Source organism: Telopea speciosissima, chromosome 7 (assembly GCF_018873765.1).
Source record: "Telopea speciosissima isolate NSW1024214 ecotype Mountain lineage chromosome 7, Tspe_v1, whole genome shotgun sequence".
Classification (NCBI taxonomy): Eukaryota; Viridiplantae; Streptophyta; class Magnoliopsida; order Proteales; family Proteaceae; genus Telopea; species Telopea speciosissima.
This window is the reverse complement of record NC_057922.1, coordinates 63,274,489-63,302,254: the sequence shown is the minus strand read 5'-3', so window position 1 is coordinate 63,302,254 and position 27,766 is coordinate 63,274,489. Positions and strand designations below refer to the sequence as shown.

The following is a 27,766-nucleotide window of genomic DNA, read 5'->3' as shown; positions in this document are numbered from 1 at the left end:
TTAGGAGTTTGCGTGTCTATTGTACTTCCAGGAATGTCTCATTCTTTTGGAGGCCATGATCTAGTGTGTATAGTTAAAGTGTAATCATTCAACCAAAAAAAAAAAGTTAAAGTGTAATCACGATAAGGAGAGTGTCCCTATCATGGTGTGTGCGTGTGTTAAGTGATAGAGTTTGTGTGTGGGTGTGTTAAGTAATAGAGTTTAGGTTGGTTTATGTTTATGTGTTTAGTTATTGACTTTAAGTTGTAAGTTGTAATTGTGTAATTGAATTAGACTCTTAGTAGGTTAGTTTAATATGAAGTCTATAGCCGGACCATGATAAGGGATACTGAATCTTATCATGTCCCAGACTTACAGGATCCTTCTCCCTTTCTCTCTCGGTTCTTCTCTCTTGAAGACTGGTTATCTAATTCTCTTCTGCTACATGGTATCAGAGAAAATTTAATCAGTTTACACCACTCAATTTCTGTTTTGATAGTCCTTTGAATTTTTCGTTGGGTTGCAGCACTTACGCAGCTACGCTGCCATGCATACTGTATAGACCTTAGTTGCTAATTATATGATGATGAACTAAGGTCTCATTACATCTACTATCTACATCTGGCTATCCATGGAGTTCTTCATCTACTGGAATCAACCTTTCTCCATCTAATGCTGGCGGTACTCTGTTTCTCTGGGCAGAATTGAGATTTGATTCTTCTTTGCATCGAGCCAGCTGGTCTTTATATGGTAAGGCCACTCGACCTTTAATTGAGGCTGATCCATGATACTGATGATGAGTTATTGCTTTTCTCCAACGGCTGGTGATATCTGTCCATGCTACTGATGATGAGTTATTGCTTTTACATTGTGGGGTTTTTATCCCCCATTCATTGCCTATATCTGTCAAAATTTAGAGACCTATCGAAGAGATCATTCTATGGTTCAGTTATCTGGTGGCCTAATCAGAATCTAGTCGATCTACCAAACAGTGTCTGCTACAGGTTACCTTCTTCAAGTTTTGATATTTGATACATATTGCTATTGTTTACTGCAGGTTATGACATTGCGTATATCTGATCTTCTTCATCTATAATGGGTGATTCCAAACCTCCCGTGGACTCTTTCAACATCCAAATCACGTGTATTAAGCTCAATGGTGCATCAAATTACTTAATCTGGGCACAAGCTGTTAGAGTATCTATATTATTGCCAGGAGGAAAATAGATTATCTGACAAAGCCACCCCTGCTACAATTGCTACTGAGTATCCGGAATGGACATCAGAAAATGCCACGGTACTTTGTTGGCTGTAGAGCAATATTATGCTTTCTGTGGCTTCTAATGTGATGTTTCATACCACTGCTAAGCATAGTTGTCAAGGCGGCTAGGCAACCCAAGGCAGTGGAGGGGGGAAAACCAAGGCGACTAGCGCTGCCTAAGCGAACAACGCGCCCTTCAAGCAAAGGGAGCTTGGACGCCTAGGTGACGGCGATGTCTTGACAACTATGCTGCTAAGGGCATCTAGGATGATAATGTAGTCCTAGATAGATGATAGATCTACTAGGAGCCAATAACCAGGGCCTTCCTAAAACAGCAGGCCGATTGGGGCAGATTTGAGGAATTAGGTCAAAACTAGGGTTAAGCTTAGGAAAATGGGGTTGGATCTTATTTAGTAAAGCTAGGCAGGTTTTTCGGAAGTCTAATGAACTAGGTTTGAAGATGTTTGAGTGGGATTTTAAAAATTAGAAAATTAGGGTTTCGGGTTTTGGGAGAGAAGAGGGTAATAGGTTTCAGGGTTTAGAGTGAGAGTTTGGGCTAGGGCTTTAGGTCGAGTGCTAAGGATAGTGAGGGGGAGGTTGGGTTATAATATGGGAAGGTTTTTGTTATATTATCAGAAACTAGACAATCAGATTAGAGAGAGGAGAAGAAACGAGAGAAGAAGAAGAAGAGAGTGCAAATCCCAAAGAGAGGGGGGACCTGCGGTAGAACAGAATGTTCAATCGCAAGTCACCCAATATCATATATAATCATAATAGAAAATAAAACTTAGGACAAAACGGCCCTTACATCTGACCGAAATACTAAAGAACACAAATAACCCATGTACAAAGACCTATATGCCCTTATAACCTTATAACCACCTATTTCAACACTTCCCCTCAAGCTGGAGCATATACATCACCCATGCTCAGCTTGTTACAACAAGAACGAAAACTAGGCGCAAACAAGAACTTTGTGAACACATCAACAATCTGATCAAATGAAGAGACAAACGGTTTCTCAACCAGCTTCTTCAAAACGGCGTTGTGAACAAAGTGACAATCCACCTCTATATGCTTAGTTCTCTCATGAAAGACAGGATTACTAGCAATTTAGATGGCTGCCTGGTTGTCACAAACATCTTCATCAAGGTTGGAACTGGAAACCCCATCTCAAGTAGGAGAGACCTAGCCTACATCAATTCTGCAGTGGAATGGGCCATGGCTCTATACTCTGCTTCAACACTGGATCTGGCAACCGTGGTCTGCTTCTTGCTTCGCCACGTAACCAGATTTCCCCTAACAAACGTACAATACCCTGTAGTAGATTGACGGTCACTAGCTGAACCTACCCAATCAGCATCAGAGTAGGCAACAAGCTCCATATGTTATTTGAACGATAAATCAGCCCCTTCCTAGGGCCCCCCTTCAAATACAGAAGAATCTGAACGGCTGCATCCCAATGAGACTTACAAGGAGACTGCATAAACTGGCTAAGAACGCCAACAACATAAGAAATATCTGGTCTAGTGACAGTCAAATACAACAACTTCCCAATTAAGCTTCTGTAGGAATGAACATCCTTAAGACCCTCACCATCATCAGAACCAAACTTGTGATTAGGATCCAAAGGACTATCTACTGGTTTGGCAGCAAGCATACCAGTTTTGGGCAAGAGGTCTAACACGTATTTCCTTTGGGAAAGGCTGGTTCCGTTTTTACTTCGAATAACCTCAATCCCAAAGAATTAGTGAAGCTGGCCCAAATCTTTAGTTTGAAAATGTTGCTGGAAGTAATTTTTTCACCTCCTTGATCCCACTCTCATCATTCCCTGACACAATAATGTCATCAACATAAATAACAGGAACAACCAATTTCTCTCCTTGGCGACGAACAAACACAGAATGATCTGAAAAGCACTGAGTAAAACCAAAATCAGTCACAACTGAACTAAACTTCTCAAACCACGCTCGAGGAGACTGTTTCAGCCCATAAATAGCCTTATGCAGCCTACACACACGTCCACTATTCTCCCCCTGAGCAACATAGCCTAGAGGTTGCTCCATATAGACCACCTTAAGTAGATCACTATAAAGAAAAGCATTTTTGATATCTAACTAGTATAAGGACCAATCAAAATTCACAACTAGAGAAATAATGAGGCGAACAAAATTCAGCCTAGCCATAGGATAGAAGCTCTAAAAATAGTCAACGCCATAAGTCTGGGTGTACCCTTTAGCTACCAAGCGGGCTTTGAGCCGCTCAACAGACCCATCAGAATGATACTTAATAGTGTACACCCACCGACACTTGACTAGGTCTTTACCAAGAGGTAAATCCACCAACTCCCATGTATGTCGAGTCAGTAAAGCATCCATTTCCACATCCATGGCCTTTTTCCAAGTAGTGTTATGAAGAGCCTCAGTGTGAGAGCGAGGAACAGTATAAGAAGTCAAAGAGGTGGCAAGACTATGAGGATAAGATAGAAGATGGGATAAAGAGACAAACTTCTCAATAGGATAGGTAACTAAAGATTTGTGAGTGCAGGAACGTTTTTCTTTCTGAGTGGCAATAGGTAAGTCATCAGGATCCGAATCAGCTAGTAAGTTAGGAAAAGAAGGTTAGACTGGATCTCCACCAGAGGTTAAGGTACAGGAAGTGATGCAAAAGGGCCAGTCTGATTTGTATGGAGCTGCCCAATGTGCTTCTTGCGCCGGTACACCTGTGTGGAGGAGTAGACATAGGAACAATGGCAGGAATAGGAGGAGGGTCGGACACAGCTAATGGATCATTGGACACAGTGGGCTGATCAGAAAAATATGTACCTTCGAAGAACGTGACATCCGCACTCACAAATTGCCTTCGAGTGAGAGGGTCATAGCACCTATATCCCTTCTGGGTCCTAGAGTAACCCAAGAAGATACACTTGGTTGACCGAGGGTCCAACTTATCACCATGGAGATGGAGATTATGAACAAAGCAAACACACCCAAACACTCGAGGACGCAAGCTAAAACTAGAAACACCGGGAAACAAAATAGAAAAAAGTGACTTGTCACCAAGAACAGAAGATGGCATTTGGTTAGTCAAGAAACATGCAGTTAGAACTGCATCACACCAAAAATGTTTGGGCACCTGCATATGCAACATGAGGGCCCTGGCAACTTCAAGTAAGTGCCTATTTTCCGTTCCACTACCCCCATTCTGTTGAGGAGTATAGGAACAACTAGTTTGATGAATCATTCCGTTAGTAACACAAAAAGTTGAAATCTCAGTTTGAACAAACTCCAAAGCATTATTAGACCTAAAAATTTTAATAGAAGCATTAAACTGGGTCTTTATTTCATTGAAAAAATTTTGAAACACATTTAAAAATTCTGATCTATCCTTTAAAAGGTACAACCAAGTAGTCCTGGAATAATCATCCACAAAAGTGACAAAATAACGAAAACCATGTCTATTGCTTACACGACAAGGACCCCACACATCTAAATGCACTAAGGAAAATAAAGTAGTACTACGGGGCATAGGACGAGAGGGGAAAGTAGCACGATGATGCTTACCCAACTCGCAGCCCTCACATTCTAATTTATTTAAAGTCTTAAACTGGGAAAAAACAACTTTTAACCTAGACAAAGATAAATGTCCTAGCCTACAATGCCATCAAAACGGAGACTCTCCACCAACAGTAGTAACTGCAGCTAGAGCAGACGGGGCAGCACCATTCAAATAATATAGTCCATCTTTCTCACACCCTCCACCAATCGTCTTCCTCGTGTGAAGATCCTGAAAAACACAGTAAGAAGGGAAGAAGGTTACAGAACAATTCAGATTTTTAGTAAGTTGACTAATAGAAAGAAGGCTTAATGGAAACTGGGGAACATGTAAGACAGATGAAAGAGAAATATTAGAATTAAGAGAAACAGTACCATGTCCGGTAACAGGAGTAGAGGAACCATTGGCCACAATAACAGGAGGGGTGTGAGAGCTAGTGGGTATAGAACTAAAGACAAATGACTTACCAGTCATGTGAGCCGAAGCCCCCAAATCAATGATCCAGGATGTGGAAGTAGTGGAAAAGAGAGCAGCAGGAGTACCTGCATGAGCTAATGTGGCAGCGGTGGTGGAAGCCCCAGAAGTGGAAGTGGATGATTCCAAACTCTTGATGCGACGCATGAGTTGTTGCATCTCATCACGGATGTTGGTAGAAGAATCTCCAACGGTCGAACCAGCCTTAGTATCACTAGGTGTAACAAAATTAGAACCATCTTCAAAAGCAGCATGATTGGCCAAGTTTTGAGCCCATTCGGGTTTCCCATGCTTAGACCAGCATGTGTCAATAGTGTGATTTGTCTTCCCATAATAAGAACACAATCAGGCTGCTTTATCAATATGCTGTCTTCCAAAATTACGACCACCAAATCCACTTCCTCCCCCTGAACCACGGCCTCTAGTAGTAGTGAAAGCAGAATTTTTCTTGGGGTTAGTTTCAGGCTTGGAGCTAGGAGAGTCAATACGCTGCAGTCTAGAAAAGGTGTCATTCAAGGTAGGGACGGATTCACCGGCAAGTAGATGTCCTTTAACAGCCTTGAGCCTAGGATTCAAAGCAGCCAGAAATTTAGAGACGAAAAATTCGTTTCTTTGAGCCTTCAACTTTTCAATGTCAGTAGTTAGAGGCTAGGAAAGATTTAACTCTTCAACCATCCCCTCAAAGGCATTGTAATAGTCTTGGAGAGACTTGTCTGACTGCTGAAACTGAAACAATTTCTCATAGAGTTCGAAGATATGTGTCATACTCTTCTCTTGGGAGCATGTCTCCTTGAGGTCATCCCAAACTCCCTTTGTCGTGGTGTGGAACATAACATTCGCAGCAATATCCAGCTCCATGTTGTTCCATAACCAAATTAAGATAATAGCATTCTCCTTATTCCAAGTGTTGTAATCCTTAGAGTCAAGTTCAGGAGGAGGAGAGGTAATGTAGCTAAGCTTGTCCTTAGCTATAATGTAAACCCGAACAGCCTGCGCCCACAATAAGTAGTTGGAATTCCCCTTCAACTTTATGGAGGTAATCTGAACATTGATATTGTCGTGGAGGGTCTTTGAATCAGCCATAGTAGATACACTTCAAAGAAATCAACAAGCACTCAGGGTAATCGATTCTGAAGCAAGAGAAGTAGAGAAGCAACAACTAATAATAGCAGGTGATAATAAAGGATGACTAATCCGCAGCCAGAAAAACAGTAATCGACTGCAGCAACTCCACACTCGACAGAGGCAGCCAAGGCAAGGAACAAATCAGAATCGATCTCAGGGTTTCTGTGAAGAGGCAGGAGATCTTCAAATAAGCATCACCACCAGTCAAACCAGGTTGCAAGAACCCCTAGAAGTACTAAACACCATGTAGAAGTAGGCCGGAACCACAAAACTTCAAAAAAAAACTTTCACAGAGAAAGTCGATTATTGTCAGGGTTTTGTCCTGACATCGATTTCAGCAGCCTTCAAGAATGTTTGAGGGAGAACTCCAAGCAGTCATCAAATATGGTAGATAAACATAGGAATCACCCCCATTAATTCTTCAAAGGAGTGGAATTACATCATAGAACGGGCAGCTACTGGTGGCTGCACACCACAAGCAAAAATCGATAAAGGGAAATCAGAATAGGATCGTGGGGAATACTCCAATCTGATTAAACAAGCTCTGATACAATGTTATAATATCAGAAACTAGACAATCAGATTAGAGAGAGGAGAAGAAACGAGAGAAGAAGAAGAAGAGAGTGCAAATCCCAAAGAGAGGGGGACCTGTGGTAGAACAGAATGTTCTATCGTAAGTCACCCAATATCATATATAATCATAATAGAAAATAAAACTTAGGACAAAACTGCCATTACATCTGACCGAAATACTGAAGAACAAAAATAACCCAGGTACAAAGACATATCCTTATAACCTTATAACCACCTATTTCAACAGTTTTCATGGCTAGATTGGTCTGAGCAGGTTTTTAGGGTTTAGGGCTTTAATGGAGGTTGAGGGGGATTAGGGTTTAGTTGATGGTTTGGGGTAGAGACTAGGATCGAGTGTAGGGAAGGCTGTGGAGGTACTGTGGATACAATATGAATGAAAACCATAGTTGTCACGGCGTCACGGCGATCCAAATCGGTGGAGGGGTGTCACGTCGATATATCGACATGTCGCCCGCCATTTCGTTGCCATGGCGAGCATGTCGGCCATGTTTTATTTTTTATTTTCTCTATTTTTAATGTTTTAATAGATGTATACTCAAGCCATGTTTTATTTTTTCTCTATTGTTTCTCAAGTTTTAAGAAGATAATTCAGAAATCGAAGAAGAAATCAAAGAGGGAAAGAAGAAATTGAAGAGGGAAAGAAGAAATCGAAGAGGGAAGAAGAAATCGAAGACAGGAAGAAGAAATCGAAGAGGGACGCCATGGCATAGGTCGCCATGCAACCTTCTCCAGCGCCAGGACGCCATGGCGACGCCATGACAACTATGATGAAAACTGATGGTGGAATTGAGCTGGACAGGTCAATGAATGCCTAGGGTTAATATGGATCAATGGGGATTATGGGGGAGATGATAAATTGATAATGGGGGTTTATAGGCTTAGGTTGGAAGATTAGAAGAAGAAGGGTAAATGCGGTATTATAAAACTACTTACTTGAAAACTGAATCTTCAATGGCAACAGCTTTGAAGATTGAAGATGGCTTCTCCTGATCTACAAGATGCAAGGAGTTGAGAAGAAGATCCTCCCGGTCTACAAGACGCAAGGAGTCAACTGGAGATCCACCAGTCCCTTCACCTTGATATTACTCACAAGGCACACTCTCAAAGGAGCAAAGCAGCAGCAACAATGGCAGCAAGCAAACAAGTTTAATTTTCTGAAATTTGAATTATGGGGGAGCCTCCCATGATTTAATTATTTTATAATATGGCCTAAGGCCCAAATCCTATTACGAATATGAATCCAGGCCTCACATAAATCGTGGAAGGGGTGGGACACTTAATTTAAAATATTCCCTAACAACCAATGGGATTAAATCCCCTAACATCCAATAGGATTAATTCACTTAAATTGAACCATGATCTGAACCGGTTCAATTTAAGTTCATAATTAACTGAAAAATAAACTAAATATGGAATTAAACTAAGGCTCCAACACTCGGTCCTAATCTTAGGGCTGATTCTTCTTCTTGCGGATACTTGGATCTGCATCAGATGACCTCAAGGAAACTTATTCTGAGGATAAGAACATGTCCAAGGTATGACTTATATGAAAAGTTCTTTTCCTTCAAGCAGAATGGAAAATCTATGACTACTATTGTTCCTTGAAAGGCATGTGGGAAGAACTCAATGTGTACCAACTTCTCTCTACAGATATTGAAGTCCGTAAAGCTCAACATGCTGAATGCCTTGTTGCAAAATTTTTATCTGGATTAGACTCTGACCTTCAATTAGTGAAAAACCAAATTCTTGCAAGTGAAAAGAAACCACCAATAAATAAGGCATTTTGTCGGATTCAGCGTATCATGTCTTCCTCCACCAAATCTGATTTGACCACATCTAGCAATAATTCAGCACTTGTTTCAAATATTGGGGGTCGTGGCCGTGGAACTAGTCTCTCTGCAAGAGGTCGCAGTTCATAAGGAGGCCGAGGCCGTGGCGGTGGTAATGGCAGAGGACAACTACTAGATCAAGGTACGCGTCTGTGTACTCACTGAGGTAAGATGAATCATATTGTTGATACATGTTGGGCGAAGCATGGTAAACCTGAGTAGGTTCAACAACTGTCTACTACTGCTACTAGTCTTACACCTGATTAAAATTCAATTATGGCATCATCCCTGGACACCAATCAAGCTTCTAGCATTGGAGGTAGTCCGTTTGTTTCTCCCTTACGCGATGAACTCAATCAATTACTCAAGCATCTTCAACAGATCAAGACATTTGCCTCTACATCCACGGCTACCATCGTTCATTCAAGTATTGGTGCACTTCTTGTTTCCTCTACTGCCGCCTCTGGTTGTCTTACTTTGTCTTCTCTTCCTAGGATGAAATATGTTCTTCATGTTCCTAAAACCCTTAAGTCTTATGTCTGTTAGTCAGTTGACTAGATCCCATAATTGTTCAACAACTTTTTATCCTACCTGTTATGTTTTTCAGAATCTCCAAACAAGGGAGACGATTGGTGGAGGGTGTGAGAAGGAAGAGATCTATTACTTCGACGATGTCGCTCCTACATTTGCTTCTACTGCTTCTAGTATGTCTTCCCCTCTACAATGGCATTACCGGTTGGGACTATTTCTCTTCCCAAGCTTCAACATATGGTTCCTAGATGCAAGTGTATCTCTCAACTTGAGTGTGAGGTGTGTGAGCTTGGAAAGCATCATCGTACTTCATTCCCTTCTCATGATGTCTCTCAAAGTTCCTTTTCATTTTAATTAGTTCATTCTGAAGTTTGGGGTCCGGGCCATGTCAAGAGTCATTTAGGTTTCTTTTATTTTGTTACCTTTGTTGATGATCACTCTCGAATGACCTGGTGTTATATTTGTTAAGAGATCGATCGGAATTACTATTTGTTTTTAAACAATTTTATAATGAAATAAAGACTCAGTTTGGTGTATCAATTAAAATCTTCCGCTCTAACAATGCTCTTGAGTATACTCAACGAAAAATAAACGAATTTTGTTGTAATCATGGGATTATACAAACTATTTGTATATATACTCCTCATAAGAATGGTGTGGCTGAGAGAAAAAACTGACATTTGCTGAAAGTTGCTCAATCTCTTATGTTTCACATGCATGTTCCCAAGTTTTATTGGAGTGATGCTGTTTTGACTGCATGCTATTTGATTAATCGCATGCCATTTGCTGTCCTTGACAATCTATCTCCTTTTTCTGTGGTTTTTCCCAACTCGGCCTTGTTTAGTTTATCACCACGAGTATTTGGTTCTACGTGTTTTGTTCACAACCATCGCCCTGATCTCGATAAATTATCTCTGCATGCTACCAAGTGTGTATTCCTCATGTATGCACACACTCAAAAGGAACATAGGATCCCATTATGTGTCAACATTTTGTTAGTGCAGATGTTACCATTTTTTGAAACTACACCATATTTTTTTTTGTTGAGAGTCATAAGTTTGGTACTGATCTCCTTGATCCTCCATCTATTCATGTACCCATTCCTCTTCCTGATTCTCCTCCTAAGCAATTGTAGGTATTTAAGCGTAGTTCCAAGTCGACTTCAACAGTTCCAGCAGATCCTTCAAACCTACCCTCTGCTTCTTCAGAACCTTTGCCTAGGGATCCTACCTCCATTGACTTGCCACTCGCTCTTCATAAAGGTATGAGAACCTGTACTAAAAAATCTAATGTTGCTTATCCTATTTCTAAATTTGTTTCAGTTTCTCACCTTCGCCCTTTGTACTTTTGCTTTATCTTTATCTACTGTGTCTGTGCCTACTAAGTACCAGGATGCACTGTTACATCCTGGTTGGAAGAATATAATGGATGTAGAGACAGATGCCTTATTAGAACATAAGAAATGGCCTCTTATTGACTTATCCCCAGATAAAGAACTTGTGCGGTGTCGTTGGGTGTACACTGTCAAGTATCTACCAAATGGTTCTGTTGAGTGATTAAAAGCTCGCTTAGTTGCCAAAGGATATACTCAAACATATGGTGTTTGATTATTTTGAGACCTCTCTAGTAGCTCGTTTTAACTTTGCCTGTGTTCTAATATCCTTCGTTGTTAATCTTGACTGACCTCTGTTTCAACTTGATATCAAGATTCAAGAATGCTTTTCTTTATGGTGATCTAGAGGAAAAGGTTTATATGGAACAACCTCCTTGGTATGTTGCTCAGAGGGAGAGTGTGTTCAAGGTTTGTCGGCTTCACAAGGCTATTTACGGGCTAACAGTTCCCCCCGTGCTTGATTTGACAAATTCAACAAGGTCGTTGGTAGTTATGGGTTCATGCAGTGCTTCTCTGATCATTCAGTATTTGTTCGTCGGCGTGGGTCCAAGGTGGTTATCTTGATAGTGTATGTAGATGATATCATTATTTTTGGTAATGATTCTTCTGAGATTGAGGACGTTAAGGCATATTTGCATCAACATTTTCAGCCGAAAGATTTGGGCATACTCAAATATTTCTTGGGTATTGAAGTTGTCCACAGTACAAATGGGGTAAGTTTGTCTCAAAGGAAGTATGTGTTTGATCTTCTATCTAAGATTTGTATGTTAGACAATTACCCTATGGATACTCCTATGGATCCTCATCTGAAGCAGGGCTCATGTGATAACAAAGACTTTGCAGATAAATATCAGTAAAGCGACTTGTTCGAAGACTTATTTATCAAACTATTACTCGATCGGATATTTAATTTGATGTGAGTGTAATTAGTCAATTCATAAAAACTCCTAATTAAGCCCATTGGGAGACTGCTTGTTGTATTTTAAGGTATCTCAAAGGTGCCCCGGAAAAGTCTTGTTTATTGATGTTATGGTCATACTGATATTATGGGTTGCTGATATTATGGGTTACTCTGATGTTAATTGGGCTGAGGTAGATGGTGATTGCAGATCTACTACTGGGTACAGTATGTTTGTTGGGGGAAATCTTGTTAATTGGAGGAGTAAGAAATAGACTACAGAGGCTTGATCAAGTACAAAGGCTGAGTACAGAGCTATGGCACATACAGCTGAAATGATGTCTGATGGTGATTGTAGATCCAAGGATTTAAGTCTCGGGCCATATCATATCGTCTCGGCCGATACGTCTCGGTATCGGTCGTGGTCGATACAATACAGGCCGAGACGTATCTTTTTTTTAAAAAAATGCAAATGTCTCGACTATATCGAGACGTACCGATACGATACGATCGATACGTATCGATACAGCCAAGAGTTTTTAAAAATATTATTTTATTATATTTAAAAAACGATACATATCGAGTCGTCTCGATATGTATCGATATGTATCGACCGATACATAACAATACATATCGAGACGACTCAATACGTCTCAATACGTATCGTTAACTTAAAAAACACATGGCCATTTTTCATTCTTGTCACCTGAAACTCGATTTCTAGCAGTCCTGGCGGAAAAAAGCTCTTCCCAGCTTTGAGAAACCCTTCCAAAAACACATTTAAACTTGCTTTTTGGGTAAGATTTCTTGAGGGCTTTCAATTCTTTGCCAAAAACGAACTTAGAGGAGCTGAAATCACATCATTTGGTGGATCTAACAGCCCACATTCGAATTCAAAAGCTGTTCTTGAAGGGTTAGGTAAGTTTTTTGAAAAAAACTTGAATCTTTTGCTTTAATCTTTGATTATTGGTATGTTTTTTGGTATGAATCAAAGAGAATATGTTAAACAAACATAGAAATTGCATTCTTTGTATGCATTTACAAAGATTTGGTTTCAAATCCATGTTTCTTTGACCATTTTTACCCAAAACTGAAAATTCCTTCTATAACATGATTTTTTTTTTTCTTTCTTAACTTTAAAACAAATGGTAATGTTTATAATATATGGAGTACATTATGTATAGATGTATGACATCCCAAGAAGATTATACATTTACCCTAAAATCTGTATTTTTTTTTTAATTTTTTGGGTATTTTCTGAATTTATAAAATACTTTAAAAAATGTAAAAAATCTGATTTTTCCATCTATACTCTTTCATTATAGTTTGATAAAATGTATAATTGGCTGAAATAGAATCAAAGACTTAGATTCATATATGTAGTACATTATGTCATTTTTTTTCATTATTTAAAAAATTAAATAATGTGTAACTAGTTGTAGAAAATATAAAAATGTTTAAATATTGTTTAGGGCAACTTTGCTAGGTAGTAAATACATGAAAATGATGCAATGCATGACATGCATCATAATGTCTGTCTATACTTGTATAAATAATAAATTATTGATGTGTGGATTTGAATATTGTTTAATATATATCTTATATAGTTATCTACTTTTGTTTGGTATTTAGGACGATGCCACGACAACAATACATTGGGTGGTCTTATTGTACCAAAATAAACAATAATAGATTGCATACACAGTGCAACTTCTGTGACACCAAACATCTTGGAGGTGGGGTAACTCGACAAAAAGAGCACATGGCAGGAGGATATGGAAATGTTTCCAAGTGTACAAAATGCCCTGTAGAGTTAAGCAGGGCAATACAAAAACACCTTGGAGATTCCAAAAAAAAATCCAAGCAAACACATGATGATGTTGATGCATTGGTGGAAAATTTGATGGAAGATTTTGAAGATTATCAAGGATCGGATATGGAAGCAGAGGAGGACCAAGAGTTGGCATTGGCAATGAAACAATCAAGACATGAAGCAAAAGAGCAACAATGGAGAGCAGAGCAATTGATTAGAAGTCAATCAGCTCGACCCAACCAGGGCCCTATAGATATTGGTGTTGGCTCCTCTTGTCGTCCATCTCTAAGTAAGGGTAAGCAGCCTGTTGGCCTTAGTAGAGCAACCAGTGAAAAGGGGATGTTTGACCGGTTTACAAAGAGTGGTAAAGGTAAGAGAAAGAAGAGCCCAGATATCAGAGACATGGATCCTAATGTCTATAGACCAAGGGATGCTGGCCAACAAAGGATTGAAGAAAGCTTTCAACCCAAAACACTTAGTAAAAGGATAAGCAGAGCAATCTCCAGATGGTTCCACAGTTCTATGATTCCACCACATAAGGCCAAAGATCCCCACTTCAAGGCCATGGTAAAGGAGATTCAGCGGTGTGGGAAAAATGTTAAGCCACCCACACCTCATGAGATTGCTGGGCCTTACTTGGATGTTATTGTCCAAGAGGTACATGAGTATGTGGAGAGGTTCAAGGAGAAGTGGCCACTATATGGAGTGACCATCATGTGTGATGGATGGAGTGGACCAACAAGATTATCCATCATCAATTTTCTTATCTACTGTGATGGAAGGACGATCTTCCACAAGTCGGTCAATGCATCTAGTGAAATCAAAGATGCCAATTACTTGTACAAGTTAATGGATGAAGTTGTGGAGGACATAGGAGAAGAAAATGTTGTCCAAGTAGTAACTGACAATGCAGCAAATTTCAAGAAGGCAGGTCAGTTGCTTATGTTACAGAGGCAACATCTATTTTGGACACCATGTGCAGCTCATTGCATAGATTTGATGTTCAAGGACATAGGAGAATTGCCCAAGGTCCAAAAGTTGGTTGGTAATGCAAGGAAAATCACCAACTTTATTTACAACCATAGTTGGGTTTTGGCATTGATGAGGAGTTACACACAAGGGGATTTAGTGAGGCCTGCAACAACAAGATTTGCAACAAATTACATTGCAATTGATAGCCTCATTTCCCGAAAGCATGGGCTGCTACAGATGTTCACTTCTACTGAGTGGTTGACTAGCAATTATGCAAGGTCTGAAATTGGGAGATCTGTTCAAGATCTTGTCACCTCCTCAAAGTTCTGGGCTGCGATGGGCCAACTTTATAATGTTATGATGCCACTCTTTTGTCTGCTTCGAGAGGTTGATGGGGATAAAGAGCAGACCATGGGTAAGATGGTAGAGGCCATGGGATGTGTGAAGAGAAAAATACATGAGAATAACCCAACATCAAACAAGAAGTATTTGAAGATTATATCCGATCGATGGGAAAATATGTTGGTTCAAGATGTTCATTGGACAGGTAATCTTATAAGTATATGACTTTGGTTTCATTTTAAACACTTAGTAGTTAGTAAGTTACTATTTATTTATTTATTATTAGAATTTCTAGGTTTCTAACCATCCATTACAAACCATGTGCAGCATATTATTTGAATCCGGATATCCAATACTCCAATGATATAGGGTGTAGACCTGATCTATTGCGTGCCCTAAGGAATGTTGTGAACAAAATGGAGCCAGATGTAGGGAAGGCCACACTTGCCATGGATGAGGTTAGAGCTAAATTAGTTGTATAAATGATTGAAACCAAGAATAGAGTGATTGGTGGAAGTGGAACTAATATTTTATTTTTTTTAATACCTCTCTAGGCTAAGTATTTTCGTGAGGCCACTCGTGGTTTTACTGATAGAATGGCTATCCATGCTAAGCGCACACAACGCCCAGGTAAGTTAGGTTTACCTAATTTATTATATCATTTAAAATTTGTTTTAAGGTTTTGTCTTTTAATATTTCATTTATTATTGTGCAGCTGATTGATGGCTCAATTATGGGGGTACTAGTGCTCCACACTTAACCCGAATTGCAATTCGAGTGTTATCCCTGACGGCATCCTCTAGTGGCTGCAAACGTAACTGGAGTACATTCGGGTTGATACACACCAAACCCGAGAATCGTCTCAGTTATTCAAAGTTGGAGAAGCTAGTGTATGTCCATTACAACATGAAGCTGAAGCTTCAATATTTAGAGTTGGAAAGAGAAGGAGATGATGTAGATGTCAACCCAATCGACATCAACCACCTACTTGACGATGAAGATCCAGTTAGAGCATGGATAGAGGATACCGATAAGGTATTGGTGATGGATCAATTAAGTAAGGATCGCCAAACAACCAAACCTGATCCAGTGATAGAGAGCATCATTCAACAGATGGATGACGATGCAATACAGCCACCATCACAAGATCCTTGTCCTAATGTTGAAGAAAATGAAAGTAGCTCTGAAGAAGGTTTAGTCAAGAGGACGAGGTCAGGTCATCCGTATGGAGGAACTCAACAACATGTTGATGATGAGGATGAAGACGACGATGGTGATGGTGATGGTGATGGTGATGGTGGTGGTGGTGGTGGTTCTGCTGCTGCTACTGCTGCTGCTGCTGCTGCTGCTGCTGATGATGATGGTGATGGTGGTGGTGGTTCTGTAGCTGCTACTACTGCTGCTGCTGCTGCTGCTGATGATGATGATGATGATGACGATGATGACGATGGTAGTGGTGGTGGTGGTGGTAGTGGTGGTGGCCATGGTGCTGGAGGTAATGGTGGTGGCCATGAGGATTCACAACATCGTGTTGGGGTTCAGTTCACATGTGAGGCAGGATACACACATACTACCCAAGATATGGATCATGGTCCTGAGCCTACTGGCCATAAGACTTACTCGCGGAAGCCGCATAAGAGCAAGTCTGCCAAGCGCTCCCACAATCCATATGATAATGATGTGCTTATGAGTGGCATGGAGTCACTTAGCATTAGTTCTGATTATGTTGGTGCTTCATCAGGCCATGGGCATTATGCATCGGGTTCTTCTTCAGGCTATGGACATGGGGCTTCTGTAGGGTATGGAAGTTATGGATACGGAGAGAATCAAGCACAAGCACAACCTAGTGTTTTCGTGACATTAGCCACTCCAGAGCAGTACACATGATTCTACTATAAGTGGGAGAGTCACTACCATCAGTATTTTGACTGGGCTCAGTATTGTACTTATGTTCGGACAGTACACAACATCATCCTAGTCGCTCCTATTGTTGAAGACCCTTACAGACATGACTTTGATCCACCCCGACATTCTTCATGGCAATAGAGTGACTCTACATGTAAGGAATTTCATCTTTTAATCTTTTATAACAATTTCAAAATGCCGCACTTGTCTGGTTATTGATTATTCACAATTCTTAGTATATATGCATGATATATGACACAAATTGCTTGTTTATATTGTTTTTTGTGTCCAAAAGTGTATTTTCATGTGTATTTTGATCATTTTCATGCGTTTCTGCACCGATCGATACGTATCTCCGATACGATATGATTCGTCTCTTAAAGTCGCCTGACCGATACGATACCCGATACCGATACTTAAATCCTTGTGTAGATCTACTACTGGGTACTGTACGTTTGTTGGTAAAATCTTGTTAACTGGAGGACTACGAAGCAGACTACAGTGGCTTGATCAGGAACAAAGGCTGAGTACGGAGCTATGGCACATACAATAGCTGAAATGATGTGGCTGAAGTCTCTTACTCAGGAGTTGGGACTCTTGGTTACTAAAACTATGGAGATGTATTGTGATAATCAAATTGCGATTTATATTGCCAGTAATCTGGTTTTCCATGAGAGAACTAAGCATATTGAGGTCGACTGTCATTTTGTGAGAAATGTTGTCATGCAAAAACTGATTTCTACCCTGTTTGTCAGCTCAGGTGATCAACTTGGCGATATGTTCATGAAGGCGCTGCTTAGGCCTGTGTTTCTTGGTGGTTGGTCCAAGCTGGGTATGTGTGTGTGTGTTAAGTGATAGAGTTTGTGTGTGTGCATTAAGTAATAGAGTTTAGGTTGGTTTATGTTTATATCTTTAGTTATTGACTTCAGTTGTAATTGTATAATTGACTTGAGACTCTTAGTAGGTTTCCCTTCTAATAGTCTAATACTGAAGCTTAATATAAAGTCTATAGGTGGACCACGATAGGGGATACTGAATCCTATCGTGTTCCAGGATTCTTCTCCCTTTCTCTCTCAGTTTTTCGCTCTTGAAGAATGATTATCTAATTCTCTGCTGCTACATGTATCTCCACCATAATCTAGGTAGTTCTTTTGGAACAGAAAGCACATAGAGCTGAGGTGTTCTTCACTCTTGTTGTAAGCAAGAATCTGTAGTTAGTAAAGTGGGTCTCACTGCTCACAGAAATCTTCATGTTTACAGAAAGTGAGCAATTCGGATGCGATTCCGGGTCAATAACCCTGATTATAGGTTGCTATGGGCCCACATGAATGACATATAACTAAAATTGAATGATTAATGGCAGTTCCGTAAATGGCCAGAACAATTTAAGACTCTTTGGGGAGGCAATCAAAACTCAGGGCAAAATTGTAAATAAAATTTTGAAAAAGGAGAAAACTGGTATATAAATGATCTTGGGATAAGAATAAGATATAAGTAATTTTAAAAGGCAAGGGCAGTTTGGTAAAACCAAAGGAAATAATCCCTTAATCATATATAAGCAAACTTATCTTCTTCTCCATGATAAACAGACCTGGTGGTAGAGTTGAATTCCTTCAATTCGTTTCACTGATCATAATACACAACCAGGCTCTGTAAGATTTTAGCTGTAGATTGCTAACTGGCTGTTCTATGAATCCCAACCAACAATCATCCAATTAAACAATCCGGAAATCACAAAAAATGCCTGAAACTTATCCTAGAGGTAAGAAGAGGTTCAGACTTGGATTCAGGTTGGTAACTCACAGCGGGTTGATCTGGAAGAGATGACACTCTAGGGATAGAGTCTTCCCTAGGTGAGTGATCAACACCCAGACTTCCAGGAAGAAAAGGGACAGGATGAGAGATATCGAACTCTCTTGTTAATTCCAATTTAATGTCAAAATAGACCACAGCTAGTAAAAGGGAAATAATGGTAAGAAAAGATAGGAACAAGAAGAAAGGAGGAGGAGGAAGAAGATTAAGAGAAGGGAAGAAATAAACTGGGAGAAAAAAGTACAATAACCCTGATTCGAGAGAGATCAGAGGAGTTCATGAAATAAGAAGGAAAGGAAGGAGGTGAGGAACCACACGGCCAGTCTTGGCTTCATAATAGCAACTCAAAATCAATCATTCAATCAATATCCTAAATCGTAGGTTACATCCATATATAAAATAGAGAAAGAAAGAATTCCTAAACAAACTCTAAGACTCTAAGACCGAAAATAGAGTTCCAAGCTAATTTGGACTCTCATTCCTACGTAGCTAACAAAGAGGTGATGTTAAAGTTAAAAATTGAAAGTAACAAAAAAAAAACCCAAATAATTAAATAAAACCCCTACGTGTAGCTGCATCAAATTCTTATACACTGAACCTCCTGTTTGATGTGAAATCGAGAGAGCAAATCCCAAACTAATAATATGGCAAAGAACTAACTATTCATCAGTTAACCATTGTGCCAATGTAGGAAAAAAATTAGATGCAGCAACAATCAACAGAAAAAAGAGCATACAGCACACTAATAATTTGAACTACTAACACAGGGCAGTGATCATTTTAAACAAACCAACCAGTCACACTCCATGCCATAGCCTTTCTTCAGTAGTACTTCTGGTGCAATATAGTCTGGTGTGCCCACTGTGGAGAATGCCTGGAATGATAAAACAATTAGTGATCTAGGGCAATTCTAGGGCAATTAACAAGGACAAAGTTCTGAATGGACAAAAACAGAAAACATGATCCCAACTTTGATGCTACTCTAAAGTCTAAACAGTAGTGAACCAGAACTGTAAAAGTCAAGATGTTGATATGATGGTAGTCACAAAATTTATTTACACAATATACATGGCAGGGATGTTCTTCTGAAACCATTTAGGGACATTTTGTATATTTCAGTCCTCTAAAAAAATGAAAAAACAGGTGAGGGGGTTCTAAACATCACAAGTGTTTGTGAACTGTCTTCACGATTTCCTACCAATTTCCTCCGGTTCCTCTGCCAATGCTGAAGCTGTTCGTGGGGGCTCTTCCACCTGCTTCCACCATCTGCTGCATTCGGGAAGCAACCATCAACATCCATTGATTCTCTCAGATTTTCATCAGCCATTGGTTCATTTTCATTTATAGCAGATAGTGTATTGCAGTCAAGAGGCTTGCAAAGACCAAAATCAGAGAGCTTCATGTGACCATTTTTGTCCAATAGAAGGTTGTCAGGTTTAATGTCTCTGTAAAACATGGTTGTCCACATGAAATAGAAGGGTCATTACAATTATAGCAATAATCAAATTACAAATATTCAAATCCACTTCCAAAGGTGATCCTGTCCAGTCATATTATAAGCGAACATGACAGAAAAACCAACCTATGGATGTAGTTATGTTTATGAATTGACTCTATGGCAAGAACACTTTGAGCAATGTAAAATCTAGCCACACATTCAGTTAAGGTATCTTCTCTAATCAACAGTGTCATCATGTCCCCACCAGGCAGATATTCCATAATCAGATACAAGTAATCTGCATCCTGAAATGAATAGTAGAGTTTCACAATGCAGTGACTGGCAACTTCTGCAAGTAGGTTCCTTTCAGCTCTGACATGTTCAACCTACAGGCAATAAAAAGGAAAAACATAAATAAGCACCTTTAGTCAGTGTACAAATCAAGTTTCACATAGGCAAAAAAGAATCAAACATTTAACACAGTAAGAGAAAAGAAGAAACCTTTATAAATACATGAATGGCTTTGGGCTAACCACAAATATGACTTCGATTAGAATTGAATGGAAAAACAACATTCGTGTAGCCTCAGAATTATGACTTCAGAATTATATGGGCCTTCTTTGGTTATTGATCAAATGTGCTTGAAACCATATTTAGAGGTGGTTCCAATTCTCTCTCATCTGTTTGGTACTAGCCTATCTAGTTTTGAAGTAATGACTACCATATCCTAAAGAGAGAAGACTGGACTCTCCTTTGGAGTTGAACCCATGATGCTTTGCAAGCAAGATCAAGCTGTGTATTAGCAAAGTGCATCATAGGTATTGCTCCTACTAGTTTTCAAACCTTCACCCAAAAATTGTTCCAACTTATTCGTGTCTTTATTTGGACACCTGAAATTTTAAATTTTCTTTGATTTGAAAGTAAATATACCATAGTTGTCAAGGTGTCGCTTAGGCGCTGCCTAGGCATCCAGGCGGATTTCTAGGTGCCTAGGCGGCTGCCACCTTATTGTCGAACCAGGTTTTATATTTGTCATTTCATTTACTTAAGATATTATTCATAAATAAGCAAATGCCCCATGTTTGAATTCAATAAAAATAGTTAAAAAATCAAATTCCAAAATGATAAAAAGTCAACCCTCTAGTTCAAGAACAAAAACTGGAATTTTGGCCGTAGGTGAAATTTTCAACTTTCTAATGCTAGGGTTTTTCTCAAATCTAAAATTTCATAAATATTAATATGGTAAAACATTGTTAAAAACCAAAAATTCGGTAAAATATTCATTTGTTTTGATATCTAAAAAAATATTTTCATTCAGAGCGATTTTGACAACATTCACGCACTCCAAATAAGGTTTGACCGGAACATAACTCCAATATAAATCAGATTAAGCAATCTTGGATTTGTTGGAAAGCTGGTTTTGTGCTCTACCTAATACAAAAAGTCTCATGTAAAAATAAAATCATTTGATCAATCAAATTTCTTAGATAACAAGAATATTTCTTTAAATCGAGAGCAGGTTAATTACTTATTGATAAAATCATATTTCTATGAACAATATAAAGCAAATGTGAGATTAGGTATACCTGAAAATGACCAATTCCAAGAACATATAAACCAAATGTTTGTTTTGATTGTTTCACACATATAACTGATATATTAAAAAATAATACTGGAACGCGATTTAGGCCGCCTAGGTGCCGCTTAGGCACCGCCTAAGCGCTTAGGGAGGACCTCAAACACCTTGGATCACTTAGCGCCTTGACAACTCTGAAATTTACAGGGTTTTCAGTGACCAAAGTTGTGACTTTTGCATCTCATCTCAAATGGACAACGAGCAGAAAAGCTCTTTTCAAGCTCATCTCACAAAATACAACCGTCGACAATAAGAAACACCAACCCTCCGCCCATAACCATCAACTGCTGCTAAGAGACTGTCCCCACCTCCCCAAGATGCATCATCCTTCCCTCTGACCTATCTTGCCTAAATGAACTAAGTGGAGTTTGAATCTTTCACCCCAAGCCGGGAGGGTGAGAACCTCTTTAGGAGTCCTATCAGCACCAACATCATCCTTGAAATCTGCTTTATTGTCCTAATCCACAAACTGTCAATAATCAACCAGTTCCTCCATCCTAGCCTTCTCTTCTAATCTTCAAGAGTCCCTCAATGTTCTTCAACTCCCAACAATACAACAACATCATAGTCTTATCCAAGGTTTAAAGTATCAGTATCGGGTATCGTATTGGTTAGGTGATTTTAAGAGACGTATTGTATCATATCGTATCGAAGATACATATCGAACAATATGCATAGTAATGGTCAAGATACACATGGAAATACACTTTTGGAGCAAAAAACAATGTAAATAAGCAATATATAACAAGTATCACGCCATAAACACTAAAATGGAGAATAATGTATAACCAAACAAGTCCATTAAATTGAAATTGTTATAAAAGATGAGGTTTCTTACATGTTATAATCGTCTATAGCCATGAAGAGTATTGAATGATGCAAAGGATGATGTTGTAGCACTCCTTGATTCGTTTTTCAGTCCAACAGTGTGAAAAATCAAGATTAAATACAAGATTTTAGACTCTTGGTTGAGAGTTTTCCTTCATTTTTCCGTTAGAATAGGAGTTGTATCAAGTCTGTGAGTGCAAAGGGCTTTTTTATGGAATGTATTGATGGTATCAGTATGTATCGAGCCATCCCTTTACCGGACGTATTGATGGTATCGATACATATCAGTCGTATTGTATCATATCGTATCGTATTAGTCCATATTGGCCGATACATTTCGATACAATCCGCGACAAACCATTTTTTTTTAAAAAAAAAGAGATGTATCAGTATATATCGCATTGGTACCAACCGATACCGATATCGATACATATCGGCCAATACGATTCGTACCCGATACTTTAAACCCTGGTCTTATCCCACCTAAATGGGGTCGGCTACATGGATCCTTGCTCTCCAATCAACTCTATTCGAAGTCATACAAGATGCAAGACCTAAGCTATGCATGTCCTTCCTTACCACTTCACTTAGAGTTATTTTAGGCCTACTCCTGACTCTTTTAGGTCCTTCAATCTAAATCAAATCACTCCTCCAAACTGGAGCATCCCATGGTCTTCGTTGAATATGACCATTCCACCTCAAACGACTCTCTCATAGCTTAGCATGTATCGGAGCTACTTCCAACTTAACTCTAATATGGTCATTGTTTACTTTATCCTTCCTAGTTTTGCCACACATCCATCCCAACATCCACATCTCCACTACACTTAGTTTATCTATATGATGTTTCTTAACTGCCCAACATTACGCACCATACATCATAGCCGGTCGTATGACAGTCCTATAAGATTTTCCTTTAAGCCTTAAAGGAATATGCCGATCACACAACACTCCAGACACACCTCCACTTCATCCAACCTATTTAAATTCTCTGGGCAACAACATCCTCTATATCTCCTTTATTTACAATAGAGCCTAGATATCTAAAATAATCACTTTGAAAACTCTCCCTCTCATCAATATTGACCACCTCCTTTACCATCATATTGTGGTTAAAGTTACACACCATATACTCCGTCTTTGTTCTACCTATTTTAAGACTTTTTTATTCCAAGGTTGATCTCCATAATTTCAACTTGGCGTTAATCCCTGTTTTTGTCTCATCCACCATATAATATCATCAGCAAAAAGCATACACCAAGGAACCTCATCTTGTATGACTCTAGTTAAATTATCCATGATAAGCACAAATAAATAAGGGTTTAAGGATGTGTTCAAATGCAAAACTATCTAGAGCAGAATGTACACATGCTTCTGCAACATAGACATGGGCATTTAACTAAGAGTTTATGAAAACTGCAGCCTGTAGCCGACCCAATTTAATTGGGATAAGGCTGAGTTGTTGTTGTTGTTTTGAAACTGCAGCATGTCACAGGCTAACCCCAAACAAATGATGGTGTACTTCATAATCTTCATTTAGAAGTAAAGATTCTTTTTATGGTCATTACTCACTTTTACATGGTCCCACATCAAATATGGGTAGATCAACATTCACAAGCTTTAAAAAAAAAACAAAGAATATCTTGAATAGGAAACACATTGTGACCAAGTGGTCAAGGGTTTGAGTCTGGAAACAGCCTCTTTGTGAAAGCAGGGGTAAGACTGCATACATTATGATCCTCCCTGGATGCTGCAGTGGCGGGAGCCTCGTGCACTGGGTACGCCTTTTTTTAGGAAACACAAGGAGGAAATTGGAAAAATGTCTTGTTCTCCTTTATTCAGTTATAAATTCCACACAAGTCATAAGCAAAAGAAACATAATGTAGAGGACCAGTCGCAAAAGATACTGAAGAAAACATTCACTGGTACAATCTTGGCAAATGACTGATAAAAGATGCAAAGATGGTTGATCTCACCTGACCCCTGCTAAGCATTTCTGATTTCTTCAATTTTTTCATGGCATAGATATTACCAGAGGACTTTTCCCGGCATAATCTGACCTGCAGCATAACAAAAAGAAGTACATCTGTAATATTTCACAAGGAACAAAAACATATACCAGAAACACAAACAAGGTAAAGAGATCAGCTTCCTAAGCACCATTGAATTTTAAAAACCCAAATAAGAATGCAATAACTGAACTTGCACACGAGAAGAATGCAACATCAGGTAACCCAAGTTAGAATAAGAATGAGAATGTGATCGTTCTCCAAAAACATCAAATTGGACACATTTTCTGGGCTATAGGTGCAGGTTGTCTCTATTTCTATAAATTATAAAATCATGCATTCTCATAACAGCTATTCCACTACATATGGCATGCGTGCCACACAACTTCATATGCACAACAACCAAAAATGCGTGCGACTAAAACGAAGGAATTCAGATACCGAGGTAGTGGTGTCCAGCATCCACAAATAAAGCAAAAAGATACATTAATAACAGCAAGTATTGATCAGGCCTTCAAATGTGTTTTCAGAACACAACAGAGAGTGGAGCGGCCAATCATGATCCACAATCGAAGGGAGGAATTGGAGGAACCACTGCTTGAAAGAACATTGCTGGCTGGATAAAAGTTTCGAGGTCAAGATAGGAATTCAGGGAAAAAGAGAAAAAGGTCCTACTTAGAGGGCTCATTAAAGAAAAACTGTTTATCCAACTCAACCAGAAAAAGATATAGAAAAAGCTTCTACCAAGTGAAAAAGGATTGGAAAACCAGCTTTGCTAAGAATAGACAAATGTATGTTAAGTGTGCCAATGCTTAAGAAAGTGGTGAAAAGCTACTTGTTTTCAAGTAAAGAGAAAACAGTAGGTTACTTCTTGTAGGACTATGTTTATATTTTGCTTTGAACAGTCTTGAAGTTCTTTAACCATGCCCAACCCAACACTCATGTATGAAATAAAAGCATTGGGAATCTAGACTAAATTAAAAACAAATCAAGCTTCTATCTGACCTCTCCAAAAGCTCCTCTCCCAATGATGGTTAATAACTCAAAGTCATCAACACAAATCTTGTGCCGTTTAAGTCGCATATACTCAGTTTCTTTTCGTTCCAAATCCTTGATTAAATTGATCTGTTCCTCTTGAGAGACATCTGAAGAAGCTAATTTCCTTTCTAACACACAACGTCTGCAACAGAAACAAATTATGTCAAGCAAAATGTTCAGCTGTCCCAAAAAAAAAAGGAAAAAACACAGGATGTCTCGTCAATACCAATTCATCCTATAAATTTACAGAAATCTCAGCTAGCAAATATCAACACAACAAACAAGCATCAAACAAGCACTAAAAAGATGAGAACACAAACTGAAACCAATAAAAATGTGTAGGCATGGTAAGACCAGAAAATATATAATCAATAAAAAAATAATAAAACAGCCAACTTAATACTAGTAATTATACGTTTTCATTTGAATCCTACAATTAAAATTCAATTTTAACCTAGGTAATCTCAATACTAAGTATTTCCATTAGAAAGAATCCTAATTTTTTTTCCTTAATCCTACAGTCAATTAGGAAGTTGTTTCCTCCTTTAGCTCATGTCACAATAAAAATAAATGTTATATCCAGTGGAGCTACAGACAGAAGAACCTGCATATTAGCTCAAGTTCATGCTATGGATTGCGGAGTAAAAACAAAAATACATGGAAATTATTTTTTTTTCCCCATATGATTACTGAATATGCTGTCAATTTTTAATATTATTTCACATTTTACCCAAAATTTTAAAATCTCTCCTAAGAAATTTATGATCTAAATTTTAAAATCTGCATATGAATTTTTTTTTTTCTCCCATATGTCTATTCATTATTCATCTTTGCAGTTTCAATGAAGTTTTTTATGGTATTGAGTTAAGCAATAAATATACTTTTTTTTTTTTGGGAATAGCAATAAATAAACTTACATTCAAAGAAAGCTGTCTAATGAGTATGGCTGTCAGTATTTATGAAAACTACAACCAAAATTTTCTAATCAAGTCCAAGCGGTCTATATTGCTATCTTGTGAAGATAAAGACTTAGAAACACTACAACTGACCTCCTGAGCTCATGATGTTAACAACATTTACTGGTGTGTGCTACATCAATGATTAACAGCATCTGGATTTTTGAATTTAATCTGTCAACATGTCCCATTTGAAATCACTCTTGCTTTTCTTATTCCAAATGTTTGTTGCAGCAATATAATGAAGATCAATACATGTTCTCTGTGGCCTAATCTTCCAAGCTTTCCATAAATTTAGATTACTTTCATAATGTATTGCAGTTTCTGAAATGTACTTCTAATTTCGTATGGACCAAAATATGGGGTTGATTTTCATTTAAAACGTTCCTTCACAGTCCCATGTGCTCTTGAACAATGGCAGGTGCAGACAGTAATGCATGTAATGCTAAAACCACACAGATAAGGAGCATAGTTTAGATTTCACAATCGTGAATTGATTCCTCCAGTGATTGTGGTGTTCAAATAGTGTAAACCATGTGAAAAGGAAATTGTGAAATCAAAAGTTAATAATACACTAATACTTGTAAGCTATTCTATGGGACCGGTAACCTCATCATAGGAAGAAAAACGAAACACTGCCAAAACACAAACATCAGCACAGTTACCAGGATCATAAGTCAGCATGTTAACTATCAATGCCATCTCCCAACCATATAATCTAGATGAATAATCTGGTCTAGTCCGTACCGATTTGAGGTCATTTTCAATCAAAAAGAAAACTAACTTAATTGCAATCTCGAAGCCATATAATCTAGCTCAATTGCCATGCTCTGTATCCATGTTGCTCGATGTGAGGTCATTTTCAGGCGTAATGCGAGTCATGGCACTGGTACGGTGAACGAATTCCCACCAAAAAAAAAAAAGTTGAAAAAATAAAACCAATGCTCTATGGATCGGATGCCAGAATTCTAGTTCGATCAGATTTATTGAAACACAATCGAGATTGATATGAAATCTTTAAAAACACAAAAAAAAAAAAAAAAAAAAAAAAAAAAAGCAAAAAGCAAAGCAGAATCGTCCAAAGTTTTCCTCTTTTTTTTTTTCTTTCGGTTTACCTCTCCTTGCGATCTTGTATGTTCCTCATATGCGACCGGTAGTGGTTCTCAATGAACTGCTTGGCCGCGGCCACTCTTTCCCTGGTGAGACTTGAACCCAGCTCCTCCTCTTCCGGCTGTTCGTCGAACTTGTCTTCCTCCTCTCGATCCTCCTCCATCTCTGCACCTCTTTCTCTCTCTCTTTCTCTGAACTTCCTCTGAGGCCTCTCCGACAACCAGAATCTCTCTCTCTCTCTCTCTCTCTCTAGAGTATGTTATTTATC

At 38.8% G+C, this 27,766-nt stretch overlaps 1 protein-coding gene across 3 annotated transcripts in view; it reads right to left on the bottom strand.

Annotated features, from left to right (window-relative positions):
- Positions 1-27,766, bottom strand: part of LOC122667730 (serine/threonine-protein kinase tricornered) — a 62,548-nt gene extending 34,782 nt beyond the window's left edge. For 2 of the 3 annotated variants that reach the window (XM_043864125.1, XM_043864127.1), the window contains exons 1-6: positions 27,504-27,765; positions 25,400-25,574; positions 24,362-24,445; positions 20,066-20,307; positions 19,682-19,928; positions 19,278-19,357 (exon numbers count right to left, since the gene is read on the bottom strand). In XM_043864125.1, coding sequence (XP_043720060.1) covers positions 19,278-19,357; positions 19,682-19,928; positions 20,066-20,307; positions 24,362-24,445; positions 25,400-25,574; positions 27,504-27,661 — 986 coding nt within the window. In that variant the 5' untranslated portion in view covers positions 27,662-27,765. Of the gene's footprint in view, positions 1-19,277; positions 19,358-19,681; positions 19,929-20,065; positions 20,308-24,361; positions 24,446-25,399; positions 25,575-27,503 lie in introns of all 3 variants that reach the window. The other variant, XM_043864126.1, reaches the window with a different exon arrangement.